This window comes from Elephas maximus, chromosome 4, assembly GCF_024166365.1.
Source record: "Elephas maximus indicus isolate mEleMax1 chromosome 4, mEleMax1 primary haplotype, whole genome shotgun sequence".
Taxonomy (NCBI): domain Eukaryota; kingdom Metazoa; phylum Chordata; class Mammalia; order Proboscidea; family Elephantidae; genus Elephas; species Elephas maximus.
The window spans coordinates 52,937,403-52,961,812 of record NC_064822.1 but is presented as its reverse complement, the minus strand read 5'-3'; the positions used below and the strand labels follow the sequence as shown (position 1 = coordinate 52,961,812).

Here is a 24,410-nt window from a genome sequence, read left to right as displayed (position 1 = left end):
CAGGCATGTCAGAGGTTTGTTATATTTCTGAGTTACGTTTTAATTCATAAAATATGAATTGAAGTCATTGAGCTATGGAGCAAGGAGCTTTTTGATAGAATTATGACAAGGTAAATATCCAAATGATAAGAAATGTCCTTAAGTGCAAATATGAACCTACAAATTATCTGCATGTTTACATGGACATACCTGAGGATTGAGAAGCATGGTATCTTGATTTTTGTTGTGTCTGTATATATTTCTTCCTATTCTACCTGGAAGATAAACCTCCTATGACCAGAGACTGAAATATTTATTATAAAAGGTATTTGTTACATCAAAAAGATTGGTGCTTGGAGATGGCCTCTTCTCACTCTGGGGATGGGAAGCAATGCACTGAATTGTGGGGGCTTGGTAGTCAGAGGGGTGAGTTTGGGTTCCGTGTGAACTGTAGAGGCTATGGAATGGCTTGTGGCAATGTGTTTGATGATATGCAGTGCATCAGCTGATAGACATTTGTGATCTTTAGCCTTCTTGGTGACTTGGAGGCTATTTTGTCTTGTAGTCCTTGATAATCATATCTTGTGATTAGTATAGCACCTTTTCTTTGGGGCCTTAAAAGGTAGAATGTTATTCATGCTTCTAAACCAGTATCCCTTCACAAGGAGCGGAGAGACTAAGTGTCAGAAAGAGAAGACGACGTTCAGTTTATGTTGAACAAGAATCTCATTGCTGGGGGCAGAATTTGTTTTCCACTGGTTTTTACCACTTGATTATCTGTCTCCTAAGGTCACAACTAGTGCTGCTGTTCCCCAAAGAGCATTTCCTGATCTCTTTCTCTTTTGCTGTTGTTTGTATATTGAAGCAATGCATCTTTCCCGGAACTGTGTCCCTGGAGAGTTTTGTGAGCTGTAGATATGGCTCAAGTTTTTTCTTTCCTTTTTTGCCACAAAATGGTGGTAGGAATTTTCTTTTTAGCAATAGTAAGGAGCTTAAATGCATCTGAGAAAAATTAAGATTCAGACTGTCACTCAAATTTAAACATCACTAAATCTACTTTTTTTCCTGTTAGGATTCACTACAACATTTTCTATTGCCTGTATCTTCAGGAGAATTCTGGGACTCAGATCACAAAAGTTAAAGAGGAACCATCTGTTTGGCCAGGGTATGTGTATGTCCTTGTGTGTGTGTGGTTTTTTTTTTTGCATCCAATACTTGACTCTTTCTCATACTTAAGGAGGGGAGGTGTTTTGTTTTAACAACTTTATTGAAGTATGATTTACATAACAGCGCTGACCCATTTTAAGTGTACAATTCAATGACTTTTAGTAAATTTACCGAGTATACAACCATCACCATAATCTGATTTTTAGAACAATTCTATCACCCTAAAAAAAACCCCAAATCTGTTGCCATTGAGTCGATTCCAGCTCATAGTGACCCTGTAGGACAAAGTAGAACTGCCCCATAGGGTTTCCAAGGAGCTGGCTGGTGTGTTCGAACTGCCGACCTTTTGGTTATCAGCCCGAGCTCTTAACCACTGCAGCACCAGGACTCCATCACCCTAAAGGGAGGCCTTTTTCTTTTCGTTAGTTTTTTACTCATCCAATGTGCCTGTTTGGTTTTTGGATAGCTGTGACCTGGTCTTTTCAGTTGTATTCTGTTTGTCTCATTTCTCTTCTGTAATATATAGCAAGAAAACAACCATTCAACTTACAAATGAGCAACAGCTGATTCTGAATCATAAGATGGAACCTCTCCAGGTGGTAAAAATTATGGCATTTGCAGGTAAGGGAACTCACCATTCCTAGAATAGTCAGGTTCATGATGTGGTTTTCTGCCTTTTATTACCACACCCCTCTTCCCTGATACTTTGCCAGTGTGTCTTTACCTTGATCTTTATCAGACAACCCCAGTCAAATCTAAAAAGCAGTTGCGTTTTTTTTTTCCTACCACTCTAGTGAGTGTCCACACTGGAATTCCTGTTGAAACAAATAGTTCATAGGAATATGATTTATGGTGTAGATGTTGCTGGGATTGATTGAGCTAGTCATTTATTATTGTATATGCTTAGCTACTGATAGCTTATGAAGTAGTAGGCCATATTAATCTCCTCCTTAGAAAGTTTCAGTGGCTTCCTAATTTCTGTAGGTAAAGTCTAGAAGGCCTTCCCACCATTTGGTTCTAAACTACATTCCTAAATATATTGTGTACTCTTCTCCTGCCTCTGTCAGCTAAGTTGATCTACTTACAGTCTCCTGAAGTTCTCAGTTACTCTCCTGTCTGAACCTGTGTGTATGCTATTTTCTCCACCTGGAATTCCTTCCCGCTGCTTTTCTGCCTCAAGATCAGCAACAACAGTAATTTATCAATGCCTGCTATGTGCCTGGCAATATACTAATCCTAACAACATTTTTAAGATTGGTTAGTTACCCCTATTTTGTAGATAAAGAAACTGAAGCTCAGAGAGATTAAAATGATTTGCCCTGCGATAAATAAGCAAATAAGTGGTGGAGCCAGAATTCAAAGCTTGATCTGCTTCCCTCCACAAATATGATATTTTCTTTTCTATTTTATCCTCTCTCTTTTTTTTTTTTATTACCTATACTAAATTGATTCCCATCATTTCTGCTGCTTCTTGATGAAGGCTTCTTCAACCATTTGATTCCTAGATGATCTCTGAACTTGTAACTGATCATCTGTATTTAATTATTTGGCACTTGATTATGTGGTCAGAATAGTCAACACGTGTTTTATAAACACTTCCACATTATTTCATTAATCTTCAAAGCAGCCTTTAACAGGTGAAAAAACAGGTGTACAAGGTTAAAATGATTCTTCATCTGATAAGTGACATGGTCTGGGACATAAACCCCGATTTTTTTTTCAAATCCGTACCGTTTTTTACTATAATATGTTGTCATATACTCTTTTGTTCTGTTTTACCTATGTTGGTATTTTATTCCAAACTAGATTATAATGTAGGAATCTCGCTTTATGCTTTTTAATATAGTGTTTAGCATACAGCTGAACATGTGGTAGGTGCTTAAATACTTGTTGAATGAAAGCTTGAATAATTAAATGAATGATAGAGAATCGGACAGAAAACAAAATTCTGAATGAATCGGAAGAATTCTTGCATTTCATTTGCATGCTCTTGCCCTAGAAGTATAAATAACTCCTCGACCAACAGTGACTACCATTTATTAAGTTCTTGCTTAATATTATTATTAATTATGATAATTAATATTAGTACTTTGGTTATTATTTTTATCATTACAAACCCTGCAAGGTAAGTATTCACATATTGCTGATGAGGAAACTGAAGTTCAGCGTGATCAAGTGGCTTGCCCTTCATCTAGAATCTGTCAGAGCCACGATCCCAACCCAGATTAATCTGCCTGAGAACCTGCTGCTCTTTTCACTACACCATTTTTATCAGTACTGAAAAATTTGTCAGTGTCTTAGTCTCAAGCAAGAGGTGGGAAACATGGATAAGGCCTGATGAGGGTGTCCTTTGGAACATTTTTTCCTGATCAAAAGGTCACATCCTTTCATCTTGGTTTCCCCAGGCACAGGGAAGACCTCTACTCTGGTCAAGTATGCTGAAAAGTGGTCTGAGAGCAGGTTTCTTTATGTGACATTCAACAAGAGCATCGCAAAGCAGGCTGAGCTTGTCTTCCCCAGCAATGTCACCTGCAAAACCTTTCACTCCATGGCTTATGGACACGTCGGGCGGAAGTGAGCATTGTCATTACCGTCATCGTTGTTGTTTCTTATTAGCGTTTGTCATAATGTGATCATTATGATCGCATATGAATTGTACTCCGTAGTGACACCAAGAAACTTTAATATTATTAACTCCATTTACAGGCAGGAAATATGAAGATAGGGTTAGTGATTTGTACTTTAACCCAATAAAAATATATTATTTACAAATAACAGTAACTTTCTGAGGAGGGCAGCCTCCTTACTCCAGAACTGAGGCACAGAAAGTCAGAATGACTTATCTCAAGTTCAGAGTATCACCACAAATCCTGATTAGTTTTTGGTTCTGCTTGGAATGGTGGGGAGGGGGAGGAGACTGATGACGTACAGTCAATCCAGGTTTCCTGGGGCCTTCTGAACCAGTATTACCTTGGACTTAAGGCTTCAAAGAACTTTCATTGGCCATCCGGGGGCCTCTCAGAATCTTGACTACACATTGGAATAGTAGGGTCTGCCTTGAGCAGATTAATTTTCTGGGTTATTATATGTGAATTCCTGAAAGCCTAAAGTAAACCGTTTCAAATCATGCTTGGACCTTGCAGAATTTTTCTTTTTTTCCTCTCTCCCCTGTATGTGACCCTTAGAGCCACCATGTGGTGTCACTGGAGAGAATAGGGATGGGAGTGGGGACACTACATGGCCACATTGCCAGTAAAGCCAGATGCTGTTAATTTGGGATATGCATTACAGGTACCAATCAAAGAAGAAATTGAATCTCTTCAAGTTAACACCCTTCATGGTGAATTCTGTCCTTGCCGAAGGGAAAGGCGGATTCATAAGGGCCAAGCTAGTATGCAAGACTTTGGAAAACTTCTTTGCCTCTGCTGATGAAGAACTAACTATTGATCATGTGCCTATTTGGTGTAAGAACAACCAAGGCCAGAGAGTCATGGTTGAACAGAATGAAAAACTGGTGAGTAAGTATTGTTAGTGTTAGGGACCTGGGGATAAATGAGAAGAGTTGGCGGTATGGTGATGTTTCAGTCTTCTACTACTTCAGACCTGCTTGTAGGAAGTTGAAGATCGCGAAGCCATAATGATAACTAAATTGTACAGTAATTTTTTCTGTTAACGGCACTCATAGACATCACATTTAATCCTCGTAACCATCCTCCTTATTTAACAGATGAGACACAGACATTGAATGACTTGTCCAAGGTTATAAGAGCTTATCATTGTATCTGCTGGACCTAGAATCTGATTTTATCTGAAGATCGGGAATCTCTTCTCTAATTTTTTTAGTTATGGGTACTATGTAGATTTTGCTAGTGGCAAATAGTTTATTTCTTATTTATAAAGTCTTTTCAATCACTTGCCATTCTTTTTATGAATTAACTGTCAGTCAGAATCTATGAAAATAATCCAACCTTTTCTGGCTCATCAAATGGTATGATTCCTGAGAGGTGTTGCTGGGCTTGTTTCTGCACTTGAGATACTCAGCAGTATTAAAGGGTTATTGTAGAGCCTCAGACAGCTGTTGTGAGTTCACATCAGTTCACAGTACTGTGATTCTGCCTTTGATTTGACCTCTGTGTGTAGAAATGAAAGTGTGATTTCAGGGTGCTGTGTTTTCCAGCATCTTAAACTATGGGTTAAGGAGCCCTGGTGGTGTAGTGGTTAAACACTCAGCTGCCAACTGAAAGGTTGGTGATTCAAACCCACCAGCTGTTTCGCAGGAGAAAGATGTGGCATCCTGCTTGCATAAAGATTTTACAGCCTTTGAAACCCTTATGTGGCAGATTTGCTCTGACCTATAGGGTCATTATGAGTTGAAGTCGACTTTATGGTAGTGGGTTTTCGTTTTTGGTAAACTGCGGGTTATTGTGTCACTTGCTTTCTAGAATGGTGTCCTCGAAGCGAGCAGACTTTGGGACAACATGCGGAAGCTGGGGGAATGTAAAGAAGAGGCTTACCAAATGACTCATGATGGTATGGGAGTTTCCAAATATTGGTATTTGTTAAATGTAACTGTATTACTTACGAGTTATGACTCTTGTCACTCCTTCTTTTAGGCTATTTGAAACTCTGGCAGCTGAGTAAGCCTTTGCTTGCCTCTTTTGACGCCATCTTTGTGGATGAGGCCCAGGACTGTACCCCAGGTGATAAACTATTCAGGACATCAGTAGTCTCAAATACATAGAAACAGCATCGTGATTATGTAAGAGGACATATGTGTGAAATAAGTTGATTATTCTTATTTTTGATAAAGAAGAGGAGCAAATGATAACTTTGTTACTCAGAAACCCTTTTCATTTGACTTTGAATTTTAACAGTTGTCCCTTCTCCTTTCAGACTTTTTTCCTCCAAATGTTTAGGTTATTCTTAAGATGTTAACTAAGTATAGGTCATCAAGTTATAAGGACTCATGCTTGAATGGAAAAAGGTAGTCAATTTGGGGCAAAAAATTTGTGTTCTATATTTCTTACATGGCTATTAGAGAGTAGACAGTATCATGAGTGTGACTTTCTGGGTAGTCTTTGGGTTTTATGTTATGGTACTAGAGGGAGAAAACAGTTTTTCTCATATATGCCTGTGTGGTTTCTTATACTCAGTATTTTTTCCAAAACGGAAGATAATCTGCTTTCTTAGGACCAGAAATTGTTTCTTTTGTGCCATGATAAGATTGTTTCTTTGGATTGAGTGTGTGTATCCTATAGGAAAAGACAACTTTGTTGTTCAGTGTGCCCTGGCTTAGCTTTATAAAAGCTTAAATATGGTTTATTTTTGCTATGTAGGTTGGAGTTCCTCAAGATCTCTTATTTTGCCTCTGATTTGGTTGCAGCTATCATGAATATAGTTCTGTCTCAGCCGTGTGGAAAAATCTTTGTAGGGGACCCACACCAACAGATCTATACCTTCCGTGGTGCAGTCAATGCTCTATTTACAGTCCCACATACTCACGTCTTCTATCTCACCCAGGTAAAAGCTTTCTTTGCTTTTGTGTTCCCGTGGCCATGTAAACAAGCATTATATTTCCTTATACTAGTTTTTCAGTGTTTACTATATGCCTGGCACCAAGCAGGGCATTGTGCTAGGCTCATAGTATATAGCAAATCCTTGCTTCTTAGCAGTGGTTCTCAAAAAGTGGTTCTCAGGGGGTCTGCAAGGTCAAAACTGCTTCCATAATAGTTGTTTGCATTTTTCACTGTGTTGGCCTTTGTCCTGATTGCGTAAAGCAATAGTGGGTAAAACTGCTTTACACCATCAGTGCAATAATCAAGGCGTTGTCACCAAACTGTTGTTGTACTCTTTACTGTAACACACTCAGAATAATTCAAACACAGCAATTCGTTTAGGAAAGTCCTTGATGATACAGCAAGAATTATTAATTTTAATGACTCTTGAACCTTGAGCATGACTCTACCATTCTGTGTGATTAAATCTGAAGTACATCTAAAGCACTTCTGCTCCATACTGAAGTATGATGGCTGTCTGAGACGTACCTTCGTGATGGAGTTGTGAGCTGAACTGGCTGTATTTTTCTTGTAATATTTTTGCTTGAAACAGCAGCTGACAGACCAACTCTGGTTATTCAGACTTGGGGAGGTTTTCTCAAAAATGAATGAAATGAGTCTGTGACTTAAAGGAAAACAACTGACAATGTTTGTTGCCAAAGATAAAATTCTTGCTTTCAAGTGAAAATTTAAATTTTGGTAAACTTGCATCTGCCACCTTGAGCTTGACAACTTTCCCGTACAGAATCTTCTAATGAGATCAGTGAGGATATTAATGTATGCCAGTTTTTTTTTTTAATTTTTATTGTACTTAAAGTGAAAGTTTACAAATCAAGTCAGCCTCTCACACAAAAACTTACATACACCTTGCAACATACTCCCAATTGCTCTCCCCCTAATGAGACAGTCCGCTCCCTCCCACCACTCTCTCTTTTTGTGTCCATTATGTCAGCTTCTAACCCCCTCTCCCCTCTTGTCTCCCCTCCAGACATGAGATACCAACATAGTCTCAAGCATCCACCTGATCCAAGAAGCTCATCCCTCACCAGCATCCCTCTCCATCCCATTGTCCAGTCTAGTCCCTCTCTGAAGAGTTGGCTTCGGGAATGGTTCCTGTCCTGGGCCAACAGAAGGTCTGAGGGCCATGACCACTGGGGTCCTTCTAGTCTCAGTTAGACCATTAAGTCTGGTCTTTTTACGAGAATTTGGGGTCTGCATCCCATTGTTCTCCTGCTCCCTCAGGGGTTCTCTGTTATGTTTCCTGTCAGGGTAGTCATCAGTTATAGCCAGGCACCATCTAGTTCTTCTGGTCTCAGGCTGATGTAATCTCTGGTTTATGTGGCCTTTTCTGTCTCTTGCTCTCGTAATTACCTTGTGTCCTTGGTGTTCTTCATTCTCCTTTGGTCCAGGTGGGTTCAGACCAATTGATGCATCTTAGATGGCCGCTTGCTAGCATTGCAGACCCCGGACGCCGCTCTCTGAAGTAGGATGTGGAATGTTTTCTTAATAGATTTTATTATGCCAGTCGACTTAGATGTCCCCTGAAACCATGGTCCCCAAACCCCTACCCCTGCTATACTAGCCTTTGAAGCATTCAGCTTATTCAGGAAACTTCTTTGCTTTTGGTTTAGTCAAGTTGTGCTGACCTCGCCTGTATTGTGTGTTGTCTCTCCCTTCACCTAAAGTAGTTCTTATCTACTAATTAGTGGATACCCCTCTCCCACCCTCCCTTCCTCCCCACTTTTGTAACCATCAAGGAATATTTTGTTCTCCATTTAAACTATTTCTCAAGTTCTTATAATAGTGGTTTTATACAATATTTGTCCTTTTGCAACTAATTTCATTCAGCATAATGCCTTCCAGATTCCTCCATGTTATGAAATGTTTCACAGATTCATCACTGTTCTTTATCGATGCATAGCATTCCATTGTGTGAATATACCATAATTTATTTATCCATTCATCCATTGATGGGCACCTTGGTTGCTTCCATCTTTTTGCTATTCTAAACAGTGCTGCAGTGAACATGGGTGTGTAAATATCTGTTCATGTAAAGGCTCTTATTTCTCTAGGGTATATTCCGAGGAGTGGGATTCCTGGATCCTATGGTAGTTCTATTTCTAGCTTTTTAAGGAAGCGGCAAATTGATTTCCAAAGTGGTTGTACCATTTTACCTTCTCACCACCAGTGTGTAAGTGTTCAGTCTCTCCACAACCTCTCCAACATTCATTATTTTGTGTTTTTTTATTAATGCCAGCCTTGTTGGAGTGAGATGGAATCTCATTGTAGTTTTGATTTGCATTTCTCTAATGGCTAATGATCGTGAGCATTTCCTCATGTATTTGCTACCTACCTGAATGTCTTCTTTAGTGAAGTGTCTGTTCATATCTTTTGCCCATTTTTTAATTGGGTTGTCTTTTTGTAGTTGAGTTTTTGCAGTATCATGTAGATTTTAGAGATCAGGTGCTGATCGGAAATGTCATAGCTAAAAGCTTTTCCCCAGTCCGTAGGTAATCTTTTTTATTCTTCTGGTGAAGTCTTTGGATGAGCATAGATGTTTGATTTTTAGGAGCTCCCAGTTATCTAGTTTTTCTTCTGCAGTGTTAGTAATGTTTTGTATACTGTTTATGCCATGTATTAGGGCTCCTAACGTTGTCCCTATTTTTTCTTCCATGATCTTTATCATTTTAGATTTTATATTTAAGTCTTTGATACATTTTGAGTTTGTTTTTGTGGGTGGTGTGAGATATGGGTCTTCATTTTTTTGCAGATGGATACCCAGTTATGCCAGCACCATTTGTTAAAAAGACTGTTTTTTCCCCATTTAACTCTTTGGGGCCTTTGTCAAATATCAGCTGTTCATATGTGGATGGATTTATGTCTGGATTCTCAATTCTGTTCCATTTGTCTACGTATCTGTTGTTGTACCAATACCAGGCTGTTTTGACTACTACGGCTGTATAATAGGTTCTAAAATCAGGTAGAGTAAAGCCTCCCGCTTTGTTCTTCTTTTTCAGCAATGCTTTACTTATCTGGGGCCTCTTTCCCTTCCATATGAAGTTGATGATTTGTTTCTCTGTCTCATCAAAAAATGTCGTTGGAATTTGGATCGGAATTGCTTTAAATGTATGGATTGCTTTTGGTAGAATAGATGTTTTTATAACGTTAAGTCTTCCTGTCCATGAGCAAGGTATGTTTTTCTATTTACGTGGGTCCCTTTTGGTTTCTTGCGGAAGTGTTTTGTAGATTTCTTTGTATAAGTCTTTTACATCTCTGGTAAGATTTATTCCTAAGTATTTTATCTTCTTGGGGGCTACTGTAAATGGTATTGATTTGGTGATTTCCTCTTTGATGTTCTTTTTGTTGGTATAGAAGAATCCAACTGATTTTTGTATGTTTATCTTGTATCCCGATACTCTGCTGAACTCTTCTATTAGTTTCAGTAGTTTTCTTGAGGATTCCTTAGGGTTTTCTGTATATAAGATCATGTCATCTGCAAATAGAGATACTTTGACTTTTTCCTTGCCGATTTGGTTGCCCTGTATTTCTTTATCTAGCCTAATTGCTCTGGCTAGGACCTCCAGCACAATGTTGAATAAGAGTGGTGATAAAGGGCATCCTTGTCTGGTTCCTGATCTCAGGGGGAGTGCTTTCAGGCTGTCTCCATTTAGGATGGTGTTGGCCATTGGCTTTGTATAAATGCCCTTTATTTTGTTGAGGAATTTTCCTTTTATTCCTATTTTGCTGAGTGTTTTGATCATGAATGGGCATTGAACTTTGTCAAATGCTTTTTCTGCATCAATTGATAAAATCATGTGTTTCTTGTCTTTTGTTTTATTTATATGATGGATTACATTAACTGTTTTTCTAATATTGAACCATCCCTGCGCACCTGGTGTGAATTCCACTTGGTCATGGTGAATTATTTTTTTGATATGTTGTTGAATTCTGTTGGCTAGAATTTTGTTGAGGATTTTTTGCATCTAAGTTCATGAGGGATATAGGTCTGTAATTTTCTTTTTTTGTGGTGTCTTTACCTGGTTTTGGTATCAGGGATATACTGGCTTCATAGAATGTGTTTGGTAGTATTCCGTCCTTTTCTATGCTCTGAAATACCTTTAGTAGTAGTGGTGTTAGCTCTTCTCTGAAAGTTTGGTAGAACTCTGCCGTGAAGCCATCCAGGCCAGGGCTTTTTTTTTTGTTGGGAGCTTTTTGATTACCTTTCAATCTCTTCTTTTGTTTTGGGTCTATTTAGTTGTTCTACGTCAGTTTGTGTTAGTGTAGGCAGGTGGTGTGTTTCTAGGAATTCACCCACTTCTAGGTTTTCAAATTTGTTAGAGTACAGTTTTTCATAGTAATCTGATAGGATTCTTTTAATTTTATTTGTGTCTGTTGTAGTATTGTCTATCACATTTCTTATTGGGGTTATTGGCTTCCTCTCCTGTTTTTCTTTTGTCAGTTTGGACAATGGTTTATCAATTTTGTTGATTTTTTTCAAAAAACCAGCTTTTGGTCTTGTTAATTGTTTCAGTTTTTGTTTTCTATTTCATTTAGCTCTGCTCTGAGTTTTATTGTTTTCATCTGGTACCTGAGGGTTTCTTTTGTTGCTCTCTTTCTATTTGCTCAAGTTGTAGGGATAATTCTTTGATTTTTGCCCTTTTCTTCTTTTTGTATGTGTGCATTTATTGATATAAATTGGCCTCTGAGTACCACTTCTGCTGTGTCCCAAAGGTTCTGATAGGAAGTGTTTTCATTCTCATTGGATTCTATGAATTTCTTTATTCCGTCCTAATATCGTCTATAATCCAGTCTTTTTTGAGCAAAGTATTGTTCAGTTTCCAAGTGTTTGATTTCTTTTCCCTGCTTTTTTTGTTATTGATTTCCACTTTTATGGCCTTATGGTCAGAGAGGATGCTTTGTAATATTTCAATGTTTTGGATTCTGCTAAGGCTTGCTTTATGACCTACTATGTGGTCTATTCTAGAGAATGTTCCATGTGCACTAGAAAAGAAAGCATGCTTGGTTGCTGTTGGGTGGAGTGTTCTGTATACGTTTATGAGGTCAAGTTGGTTGATTGTGGCATTTAGATCTTCTGTGTCTTTATTGAGCTTCTTTCTGGATGTCCAGTCCTTCACTGAAAGTGGTGTGTTGAAGTCTCCTACTATTATTGTGGAGCTGTCTGTCTTACTTTTCCATGCTGTTAGAGTTTGTTTTATGTATCTTGCAGCCCTATTATTGGGTACGTAAATATTTAATATGTTTCTATCTTCTTGGTATATTGTTCCTTTAATCACTATATAGTGTTCTTCTTTATCTTTTTTATGATAGATTTAACTTTAAAGTCTATTTTGTGAGAAATTAATATTGCCACTCCTGCTCTTTTTTGATTGCTTTTTGCTTGATATATTTTTTTCCATCTTTGGAGTTTTAGTTTGTTTGTGTCTCTAAGGTGTGTCACTTGTGGGCAGCATATAGATGGATCGTGTGTTTTAATCCGTTCTGTCACTCTCTGTCTCTTTATTGGTGCATTTAGTCCATTTACATTCAGCGTAATTACGGATAGGTAGATACTATGAATTTAGTGGTATCATTTTGATGTCTTTTTTTGTGTGTTGTTTACAGTTTCTTTTTCCCCCTTAATTTTATGTGCTGAGTAGATTATCGGAAACCCTGGTGGCGTAGTGGTTAAGTGCTATGGCTGTTAATCAAGAGGTCGGCAGTTCAAACCTGCCAGGCACTCCTTGGAAACTCTGTGGGGCAGTTCTACTCTGTCCTATAGGGTCGCTATAAGTCGGAATTGACTCCAGGGCAGTGGGTTTCGGGTAGGTTATCTTTATATGTTGTCCTTTCCTCGTATTCGTTGTTGTTGATTTTGTTTCTGCTGAGTCTCTTTTTTTCTTGTATTTTATTTTGATGTGTAGGATAGTTTGTCTCCTTTGTGGTGAACTTATTATTTACCCCTATTTTTCTAAATTTAAACATAATTTTTATTTCTTTGTATCGCCTTGTCTTTCTCTCCATATGGAAGATCTGTGACTACATTTCTTCGTCCTTCTTTATTGTTTTAATGTTGTCTTCTTTTACGTAATAACATCGCTGTTTCCTTGTTTTGAGTGTTTTTTTAATCTGGATTTTTGTGATTTCCCTGTCTGAGCTCACATCTGATTGCCTGGTGTTCTAGTCTTGGGTTGATAACGTGATATTATTGTTTTTCTAATCAAAGAACTCCCTTTAGTATTTCTTGTAGTTTTGGTTTGGTTTGTATGAATTCGCTAAACTTCTGATTATATGGAAATGTTCTAATTTCACCTTCGTATTTGAAAGACAGTTTTGCTGGATATATGATTCTTGGCTGGCAGTTTTTTTTTCCTGCAGTTTTTTATATAAGTCATCCCATTGCCTTCTTGCCTGCATGGTTTCTGCCAAGTAGTCTGAACTTATTCTCATTGACTCTTCTTTGTAGGTGACTTTTTGTTTATCCCTAGCTGCTCTTAAAATTCTCTATCTGTGGTTTTGGCAAGTTTGATTATAATAAGCCTTGGTGACTTTAAAATCTACCTTATGTGGTGTTCGATGAGCATTTTGGATAGATATCTTCTCATCTTTCATGATATCAGGGAAGTTTTCTGCCAACAAATCTTCAAGAATGCTCTCTGTATATTCTGTTATCCCTCCCTGTTCTGGTACTGCAGTCACTCGTAGGTTATTTCTCTTGATAGAGTCCCACATGATTCTTAAGGTGTCTTCATTTTTTAAAAATTTTATTTGTTTTTTCAAATATATTAGTGCCAAGTGCTTTATCTTCAAGTTCAGAGGTTCTGCCTTCCACTTCCTCAATTCTGCACCTCTGACTTTGTACTGAGTTGTCTACTTCTGAAATTTTATTGTTAATCTTCTGGATTTCTGATTGCTCTCTGTTCCTGAATTTTTTCAGCTTATTAAATTTTTCATTATGTTCCTGAAAAATCTTTTTAACTTCTTCAACTGCTTTATCTGTGTGTTCCTTGGCTTGTTCTGTGTATTGCTCGATTTCCTTCCTTATGTCTTGAAGGGTTGTGTATTTTGATCTTTTGTATTCTGCCTCTGGTAATTCCAGGAAGGCGCTTTCATCTAGAAAAACCCTTGATTCTTGGTTTTGAGAGCTTGTTGAGGCGATCATGCACGGTTTCTTTATGTGACTTGATATTGACTATTGGGTTAGTTTATTTTATGTTTGCTTACTGTGTCATAGCTTCTTGCTTTGTTTTGTTTTGATATGCCCAAATAGGTTGCTGAGTGAGCTAGCTTGATTTTTTTCGCCTTTGGAGCTCTGACGTCCTGTCCCCAGATGCCTAGAGCTGTTACCAGGTATATCAGTCTTGGAGTCCATTCACTTTTCTTGTATGAATTCAGCTCTGGTGTCCAGGTAGCTGATCATGAAGTATGTGGTACAGGCTGTGTCCTACAGCCTTAGAGGGGCAGGGGTGATGGGTATAGGGACTGATATCTAGTTGCAGCAGGGTGTCATGCTCTGAACAAGGCACGGGGCTGAGAATCATCCCCCAAGTGTCTCTGAGTAAAGTGTGTCCCTGTTCCCTAGAGCATACAGGTGGGTAGGTTCTACAGACAGACCATGGCACACAATGTTTTTGGTTATAAGGGCTGAGAGGTAACAGTTACCCTTGGACCCCTGTCTTGGGTGGCTTGATGACCTGAGTGGAGCCACAAGTTCTTAGGCCCCTGATGCTGGTAGGTGAGGACCCTGTTTAATAGGCAAAGCAATGTCAAACATCAAACACCCACCTCTCCACTGCACAGCTGAAACCGTTGTAGCCTGCCAACAAGGGCGTATTCTCCTGATTTAGGCCCATAGAGGTCCATGCAGAGGGGAAAGGTACTTAAAGTTCACGGACTGTTTATGCCTGGACTGGGAGCTGCTTCTGTCCTGAGCTCCCCCAGGTAGTGGAGCTGGCAAATTATCTTTTCCCCCAATTGCGAATATATTTCTTCTCCAAGGCTGGGAGGGTGGCTCTAGGCGCTGAACAGGGCCTATCTCAGGCCGTGGGAAATCAGCCACTGAAGCTGGCTTGCGGGGTGGCGGGAGTGCAGTAAAATATACACAAGTATTTAGCTTTTGCCGAGAGTACCAGAGCACCGTTCTTCTCTGATTCTGGAGGTGTGAGTAGGCCATGTGGTTGACTGCTTCTCTCTGAGGAAACTGCTGTCGAATGCTAGTACCAGCGTGCTGCCGCTGCTCCCGGGAATGGTGCCTGAGGGCTCCTGGCAGTTAAGGCGTGGTAACTCCTCTCAGCATCTGAACTGTCTCTTCCTCCCCCTGCCCCTCATTTTGTTTTCTAACATTGCTTTTGATGTTCAGGGTACCTGGGTTTCATAAATACAATCGTTTCACTTATTTTTTGGGTTTTTTTGGAAGAGTGCTTGCTGAAGCTTCTGTCTATGCTGCCATCTTGGCCCTGCCCCAGTTTTATTTTTTTTATGCTGAGTTATGAAATGTGTCAACGTCTAGAAGAACATTGCAACTCAGTGATCTAGTATTTTCTAAGTAACTATTGCATTGTTGTTACAAAATATGCATGGATAAAAAATCCATTTCAAAGTTAAGTTAAATCAGTGGATTTTAATGTAACAGAGAACAAAAAGTTCATTGATGTAGTTTTAGATTCCACATTACAACTAACCTTTAAGAAACTACCATTGTTAAGTTTTGGTGTAATATCAAAGAATAATATTCTTGATTGACTGAATAGGCTTGTAAACATTCCTCCCTTTCAACTACATATCTGTGCGAGGCTGCATTTTCTTCAAATACTTCAACCCAAACAAATGTCATAACAGATTGAATAGAGATATAAATATGAGAATACAGCTGTCTTCTATTAATTTAGGCATTAAAGAGATTTACAAAACACGTATAGTGGTGCTACTCTTCTCACTAAATTTTTTTTGAATATGTAGTTATGTTTCAAATCATGTTTGTGTTCTCATATAATGTGGTCATTGAAAATTTTTCCCTTTAAATTTTAAATAAAAATTTAGAAATACTTTAAAAATTAAAAATATTTTTAGTGTCTAATATGGTAAATATAGATAAATCTGACTTATATACATAAAAGCTCCTTGGGGGCTTCAATAATTTTAAACGTATGAAGGGTCTTGAGACCAAGAGGTTTGAGAACCATTGCTTTTAAGAAACTCAGTGCTAGAGGATATGAGGTGTCACTTTTTAAAATATGTAATCTGAACCTTGAAAACATTATGCTGAGTGAAATAAGTCAGTCATAAAAGGACAAATATTATGTGATTCACTTATGTGAAATATCCAGAACAGTCAAGTGTTTAGAGACCAGAGTTTGTTAGTGATTACCAGAGGGAAGCAGGAGAGAGGGTGAAGGGGACTCATTGCTTTCGGTGATACTCAGTTTTTGTTAAGGGTGATGAAAAAGTTTGGAAAGAGATTGTAGTGATGGTTGAACACCATGATGAACATAATTAATGTTACTGAATTGTACATGTAAAAAGTGTTGAAATGGCAAATGTTTTGTTATATATATATTTAGCACAATTAAAAAAATATAATTTGTACAAAAATCTGTATGCTTTGTGTCATAGAAAGTCCTGTAGCCTGCTTTGTGACTTTATTCCATTCCTTTGGTGATTTGGGGTGGCATCAGCTCAGAATAGTTTTTTTTTCTTAATAAATAATAATAATAAATAGACTTTATTTTTAGAACGGGGCCCTGGTGGCACAGTGGTTAAGAGCTCAGCTGTTGACCAGAAGGTTGGCAATTCAAATCCACCAGCCCCTCCTTGGAAACCCTATGGAGCAGTTCTGCCCTGTGATATAAGGTTGCTATGAGTCAGAGTCAACTTGATGGCAATGGGTTTGTTTTGTTTTTTTTGGTTATTTTTAGAACAGTTTTAGGTTCACAGAAAAATTGAGAAGATTGTACAGAGTTTTCTGTTATACCCTCCTCCTGCCACCTATTTTCCCCTATCATTACCTCTTACATTACTACGGCACCTATGCCACAGTTAATGAGCCAGTATTGATACATTCTTTTTTTTTTTTTTTAATTTTATTATGCTTTAAGTGGAAGTTTACAAATCAAGTCAGTCTCTCACACAAAAGCCCATATACACCTTGTCACACACTCCCAATTACTCTCCCCCTAATGAGACAGCCTGCTCTGTCCCTCCACCCTCTCTTTTCATGTCCATTTCACCAGCTTCTAACCCCCCCACCCTCTCATCTCCCCTCCAGGCAGGAGATGCCAACATAGTCTCAAGTGTCCACATGATCCAAGTAGCTCATTCCTCACCTGCATCCCTCTCCAACCCATTGTCCAGTCCAATCCATGTCTGAAGAGTTGGCTTCAGGAATGGTTCCTGTCCTGGGCCAACAGAAGGTCTGGGGGCCATGACCACTGGGGTCCCTCTGGTGTCAGTCAGACCATTAAGTCTGGTCTTACGAGAATTTGGGGTCTGCATCCCACTGCTCTCCTGCTCCCTCAGGGGTTCTGTGTTGTTTTCCCTGTCAGGGCAGTCATCTGTTGTAGCCAGGCACCATCTAGTTCTTCTGGTCTCAGGATGATGTAGTCTCTGGTTCATGTGGCCCTTTCTATCTCTCGGTCTCGTAATTGCCTTGTGTCCTTGATGTTCTTCATTCTCCTTTGCTCTAGGTGGGTTGAGACTCATTGATGCATCTTAGATGGCTGCTTGCTGGCATTTAAGACCCCAGATGCCACTCTTCAAAGTGGGATGCAGAATGTATTCTTAATAGATTTTATTATGCCAATTGACTTAGATGTCCCCTGAAACTATGGTCCCCAGACCCCTGCCCCTCCTACGCTGGCCTTCGAAGCATTCAGCTTATTCAGGAAACTTCTTTGCTTTTGGTTTAGTCCAGTTGTGCTGACCTCTCCTATTGTGTGCTGTCTTTCCCTTCACCTAAAGTAGTTCTTAAAAGAAAAAAACCCACACTATCTAATTATTGAATGCCCCTCTCCCACCCTCCCTCCCTCCCCCCTCTCATAACCACAAAAGAATGTTTTCTTCTCAGTTTAAACTATTTCTCAAGTTCTTATAATAGTGGTCTTATACAATATTTGTGCTTTTGCCACTGACTGATTTCACTCAGCATAATGCCTTCCAGGTTCCTCCATGTTATGAAATGTTTCACAGATTCCTCACTGTTCTTTATCGATGCGTTGTATCCCACTGTGTGAATATACCATAATTTATTTATCCATTCATCCATTGATGGGCACCTTGGTTGCTTCCATCTTTTTGCTGTTGTAAACAATGCTGCAGTAAACATCGGTGTGCATATATCTGTTCATGTAAAGGCTCTTATTTCTCTAGGATATATTCTAAGGAGTGGGATTGCTGGATCGTATGGTAGTTCTGTTTCTAGCTTTTTAAGGAAGCAGCAAATTGATTTCCAAAGTGGTTATACCATTTTACATTCCCACCAGCAGTGTATAAGTGTTCCAGTCTCTCAACAGCCTCTTCAACATTTATTATTTTGTTTTTGTTTTTTTATTAATGCCAGCCTTGTTGGAGTGAGATGAAATCTCATTGTAGTTTTGATCTGCATTTCTCTAATGGCTAATGATCATGAACATTTCCTCATATATCTGTTAGCTACCTGACTTCTTTAGTGAAGTGTCTATTCATATCTTTTGCCCATCTTTTAATTGGGTCATTTGTCTTTTTGCAGTTGAGTTTTCACAGTGGCGTGTAGATTTTAGAGATCAGGCGCCGATCAGAAATGTCATAGCTAAAAACTTTTTCCCTGTCTGTAGGTAGTCTTTTTACTCTTTTGGTGAAGGCTTTGGATGAGCATAGGTGTTTGATTTTTAGGAGCTCCCAGTTATCTCGTTTTTCTTCTACATTCCTTATAATGTTTTGTATACATGTTTTAGGGCTTCTAACATTGTCCCTATTTTTTCTTCCATGATCTTTATCGTTTTAGATTTTATATTTAGGTCTTTGATCCACTTTGAGTTAGTTTTTGTGCACGGAGGGAGGTGTGGGTCTTGTTTCATTTTTTTGCAGATGGATATCCAGTTATGCCAGCACAGTTTGTTAAAAAGACTGTCTTTTCCCCATTGAACTGTTTCGGGGCCTTTGTCAAATATCAACTGCCTGTAGGTGGATGGATTTATGTCTGGATTCTGAATTCTGTTCCATTGGTCCATGTATCTGTTGTTGTACCAGTACCAGGCTGTTTTGACTACCGTGGCGGTATAATAGGTTCTAAAATCCGGTAAAGTAAGGCCTCCAGTATTGATACATTCTTAACAGAATTCCTTTGTTCCTTAGTCCTTAGTGTTTAACTATTGTCTTTGATGTTTCAAGTTTCTTTTCTTGATACCACATTACATTTAGTTTTCATGTGTCCTTAGGCTCTTCTTGGCTGTGACAGTTTCTCAGGCTTTTCTTGATTTTGGTGACCTTGACAGTTTTAAGGAGTATTGGTTTAGTATTTTGTAGGTGCTTGTCTATTGAAATTTATTTGGTGTTTTTCTCATGATTAGATTGTGGTTATGGTGATTTGGGGGGAAGACCTCAGAGGTAAAGTGCCATTTTTATCACAGGATATCAAGGGGAGTACACACTATTCACATGATTTATGACTGTTGTAGTTGACCTTGATCACTCAGCTGAAGTAGTGTTTGTTAGGTTTCTCCACTGTGAAGTTACTTTTTCCCCTTTGTCCATATCCTGCTCTTTGGAAGGACGTCACTATACTAAGCCCACACTTAAGGAATGGGGATTTGTGGCCTTCTTCTTGAGGGTGGAGTATCTACATAAATTATTTGGAATTCTTCTACAAGGGAGATTTGTCTCTTTTCCCCATTTATTTATTCAATCATTTAATATCAGTATGGACTCATGAATATTTATTGTATACTTTGGGTTGTAGTCCACTCGGAATAGTTTTATAGCAATAAAGCGCTGTTTTTTGAAGGCCTAGTTTTCCTTGGACTTTGGTGATCGTATCATCAAAGCACCTAATATTCGATTACCGTAAGTTATGAATACATGGAGAAAATAATAAATACCATGAGTTTGGGGAAGAGCAGTATCTTTCCAGCTGGAGTGATTAAGGAAGTCAGGACTGGGGCTGAATTTTGAAGGGTAGAAAATTATTTTGATAGGGGAAAAGGACTTCTAGCCAAGGCAGAAGGAAATAAAAAGGCTCAGGGAATAACAGCCATACTTGTGGCTGGTTTATGTAGGGCAGTTTTAAAAATTAATGTTGAAAGGCCTCTCAAAGGAAAGGGGAGAAACCCTCTCTACTCTCTCTTAATCTTTTGTATAATTTGAGCTTCTTTGTAAGATTTAATTTAGAAAAATGGGTAGAGTTGCTTAAAAGAAAAGCTTACTATTGGTGTTGAGGAGTAATGGGAAATAAAGGCTATCCACATGGTGAAGGAACTTCAAAGTGAGCTCATTACTTTTTTCTTCATGCATGTTCATTCTTTATGGCTAGCGGATGTCTTAAGTGGGAATGATTCATTTGGCAGAGGTATTGAGAATCATTTGACAGGGGCAGTAGAGTGGAGGTAAAGAGACCACGTAGGTTCGTAACGAAGTTTGAGTTTTTGAGCTAAGCTGGTAGCAGTGATAGAAAAAGATGGTTATAAACGTTATAATGGTAAAATTATCAAAATTTGGATTTGGGGGTAAGGGGTAAACAAAAATTACCTGAAATTTCATGATCCCATTGCTGTAGAGTTGATTCTCATAGCGACTGGATAGGACAGAGGAGAACTGCCCCATAGGGTTTCCAAGGTTGTAATCTTTGTGGAAGCAGAGTGCCACATCTTTCTTCTGTGGAGTAGCTGGTGGGTTCAAATCACCGACCTTTTAATTAGCAGCCAAGCACTTTAACCACTATGCCACCAGGGCTCTTAGAGGTTTCACGATAGAAAATGCTATTTTTAACATCTGGGAATAAGGACCAGTAATTTTTATTTTTTAATTTTTATTGTGCTTTAAGTGAAAGTTTACAAATCAAGTCAGTCTCTCATACAAAAATTTATGTGCACCTTGCTGTATACTCCTAATTGCTCTCCCCCTAATGAAACAGGATGCTTCTTCCCTCCACTCTCTCTTTTCGTGTCCACTCGGCCAGCTTCTGACCCCTTCTGCCTTCTCATCTCCCCTGTAGACAGAAGATGCCAACATAGTCTCATGTGCCTACTTGATCCAAGAAGCTCATTCTTCACCAGTATCACTTTCTATCCCACAGTCCACTCCAATCCCTGTCTGAAAAATTGGCTTTGGGAATGGTTCCTGTCTTGGGCTAACGGAATATCTGGGCAACATGACCACCAGGGTGCTTCTAGTCTCAGTCAGACCGTTAAGTCTGGTCTTTTTGTGAGAATTTGGGGTCTGCATTCTACTGTTCTTCTGCTCCCTCAGGGGTTCTCCGTTAGGGCAGTCATCGGTTGTAGTTGGACACCATCTAGTTCTTCTGGTCTCAGGCTGGTGTAGTCTCTGGTTTATGTGGCCCTCTCTGTCTCTTGGGCTTGTAATTACCTTATATCTTTGGTATTCTTCATTCTCCTTTGGTCCAGGTAGGTTGAGACCAATTGATGAGTCTTAGCTGGCCACTTGCTAACGTTTAAGACCCCAGATGCCACTCTCCAAAGTGGGATGCAGAATGTTTTATTAATAGATTTTATTATGCCAGTTGACTTAGATGTCCCTTGAAACCATGGTCCCCAAACGCCCACCCCTGCTACACTGGCCTTTGAAGTGTTCAGTTTATTCAGGAAACTTCTTTGCTTCTGGTTTAGTCCAGTTGTGCTGACCTCTCCTGTACTGTGTGTTGTCTTTCCCTTCACCTGAAATAGTTCCTATCTACTATCTAATTAGTGGATATCCCTCTCCCTCCCTCCTTCCCTCCCCCCTCGTAACCATCAAAGAATATTTTCTTCTCTGTTAAAACTATTTCTCGAGTTCTTATAATAGTGGTCTTATACAATATTTGTCCTTTTGCAGCTGACTAATTTCACTCAGCATAATACCTTCCAGATTCCTCCATGTTACGAAATGTTTCACAGATTCATCAGTATTCTTTATCGATGTGTAGTATTCCATTGTGTGAATATACCATAATTTATTTATCCATTCATCTGTTGATGAGTACCTTGGTTGATTCCATCTTTTGCTATTATAAACAGTGCTGCAGTGAACGTGGGTGTGCATATATCTGTTCGTGTAAAGGCTCTTATTTCTCTAGGATATAGTCCAAGGAGTGGGATTGCTGGATCATATGGTAGTTCTATTTCTAGCTTTTTAAGGAAATGCCAAATCGATTTCCAAAGTGGTCGTGCCATTTTACATTCCCACCAGCAGTGTTTAAGTGTTCCAGTCTCTCCACAACCTCTGCAACATTTATTGTTTTGTGTTTTTTTGATTAATGCAAGACTTGTTGGACTGAGATAAGACCATTGATTTTTTGATTACCAAGCTCGTGTTTAGGAACAAGTGGTTTTACAGTTGGAATTTCCAAATACCCTTTCCTTGTAGAGTTAGCCAGGAGTAACTAGTTGGGTTTAGCAAGGCCTGGCCTTGGCAGTGATAGAAATGTGCTAACATACATCAGGGAGGGTTGCTGACTCCTTTTGTTTTGTTGTTTTGCAATAGAGTTTTAGATTTGGTGTGGAAATAGCTTATGTGGGAGCTACTATCTTGGATGTCTGCAAGAGAGTAAGGAAGAAGACTTTGGTTGGAGGATACAATCAGAGTAAGTCTTTCAGTTGCTGTGCTTTTATTTGTTACAAAATTTTGTTTTCCACTTATTTTGATTTGTCATAGAGTTTGTGCTCTCTCCCAAAAGGTGGCATTAGAGGCGATACAAAGGGGCAAGTGGCCCTGTTGTCCCGGACAAATGCCAATGTGTTTGATGAGGCTGTGCGGGTGACTGAAGGAGAAGTGCCTTCAAAGATACATTTGATTGGGGTAAGAGTAAATTTCTGTTGACTGCTTCATGTACAGAAACTTTGCAGATGGGCATATCCAGTCAAAACATTCAACTTAATTAGCATTATTATGTAAGAAAGCATTTGTGTTTTTGACCGTTTTCACTAGGCTGAGCTGTGACTGAAATCTTTATCCCTGGCTTTTCTAATTATGCTATAAAGTCAGGGCAATAACAAAGGAGGATCCTATCTCTCACTCTTTAAAAATTATCTTTCACTATATGAATGAGGCTGCTGGTTATTGGGTTTCTACCTGAAGTTTTTCTGGTTGTGTGTTGTTCATTGTTCTAAGAACAACTGAGGTAACAACACGCTGAGAAGCACTAATGTTCTCTGGTGATTGAGTTTGAACACCTGGCTTCTAGCTCTGGTTCTGTCACTAACTTTGTGTGGCTTGGAGCAAGTCACAACTTCTGTGTGCCTCATTCTCTCCTTCTCTAAGATAAAATAATGCCTTTTCTTTACCTGTTTCATGGGGAAGTTAGGAGGATTAACTGATACGCGTATGGCATTTTTAACTCTTTGAAGCAATGTGGTATGACTAAAGTATATTCATTCATTCATTTATGAAAAAATATTTTTAATAATTTTTATTGTGCTTTAAGTGAAAGTTTACAAATCAAGTCAGTGAAAAAATATTTTTGAGGGCCTACTATGTGCTAGGCACTCAATAAATATAGTAAGTGAATCATAACCAAAAGGTGTTGTAATTTTTCTCTTTTTTATTTATAAAGATTATATAGCCATATTATAGAAATTTTGGGAACTGAAGGGAAGAGAAAAAATCACCCGTAATCTCAGTATTTTGTATAATAATTTTTATTTTTCCTAATTTTTTGTCTTTCTCCTTGTGGATGTATACGTTGTATAATTATAATTGTAGTGTACATAAAAATGTATGCTATTTTTCACTCAGCACATAGCATATTTTCTTTCACATTCCTACTTTGATGACTTTACAATATTTCATCCAGTGACTATAGCATAATTTAGCTTTTCATTTTAAGAAAACGGTACTTTTGGAATATTATCCATGTTGGGCATAATGAAAAGTAAGTTCTCTTCCCCTCTCATACATCCATTTATCGCCTGTAATATGTATTGTTGTACTTGATTACATCTGGTTTCGAATTATAATGCATACTGTCTTATTTTGGTCTCTGTTTTTTATTGATGTTTTACGTTTCTCTTCTCAGTGGATGGGGCCCTTGTTGTCTCTTTCTTTTGTGTTAGTGCTTCACTCTGTCCTAGCGCTGGAGCACACAGTGCTCAGCAGACACTCCTTGGGTAGAATTGGGTTAAACTGTGGTATAGTTAGCTCTCTCACCAGGAGTTACCTTTTAAAATGTACAATAATTGGGATCTAAAGATAGTCTGTAGTTCTTCCCTCAGAAGAAACCATGGTGAGTATTCATACTCAGTACTTTATACCCAGGTACCATTTGTATTCTTCATTACAGTCTTTTTATATTCCTGGAAGGTAGATTTAAATTGCCCCTTTATTAATGAAAAAACAGAGTACAGCTAGTTTTTTTGAAAACATAGGAAGAGTTTGAGGTAGCAGCCAAAGCGTAGAATTTGATGATGCTGAGTTTCAGGTGGCATTATAGCTGAGTACTTTGTGCTTGATCAAGTGTCCTGCTTACTGTCTTTATGCTTTGGGTATGATATGAGATCTGTTTCCAAGAAATCATCTCATTTCAAATTCCCA

General features: G+C 38.7%; 1 protein-coding gene across 4 annotated transcripts in view; it reads left to right on the top strand.

Moving 5' to 3' along the window:
• Positions 1-24,410, top strand: part of FBH1 (F-box DNA helicase 1) — a 74,808-nt gene that overhangs the window by 23,342 nt on the left and 27,056 nt on the right. For all 4 annotated transcript variants that reach the window (XM_049882050.1, XM_049882047.1, XM_049882049.1 and 1 more), the window contains 9 exons: positions 1,052-1,144; positions 1,673-1,767; positions 3,552-3,720; positions 4,438-4,660; positions 5,589-5,676; positions 5,760-5,846; positions 6,530-6,666; positions 22,365-22,464; positions 22,558-22,679. In XM_049882050.1, coding sequence (XP_049738007.1) covers positions 1,052-1,144; positions 1,673-1,767; positions 3,552-3,720; positions 4,438-4,660; positions 5,589-5,676; positions 5,760-5,846; positions 6,530-6,666; positions 22,365-22,464; positions 22,558-22,679 — 1,114 coding nt within the window. The remainder of the gene's footprint in view (positions 1-1,051; positions 1,145-1,672; positions 1,768-3,551; positions 3,721-4,437; positions 4,661-5,588; positions 5,677-5,759; positions 5,847-6,529; positions 6,667-22,364; positions 22,465-22,557; positions 22,680-24,410) is intronic.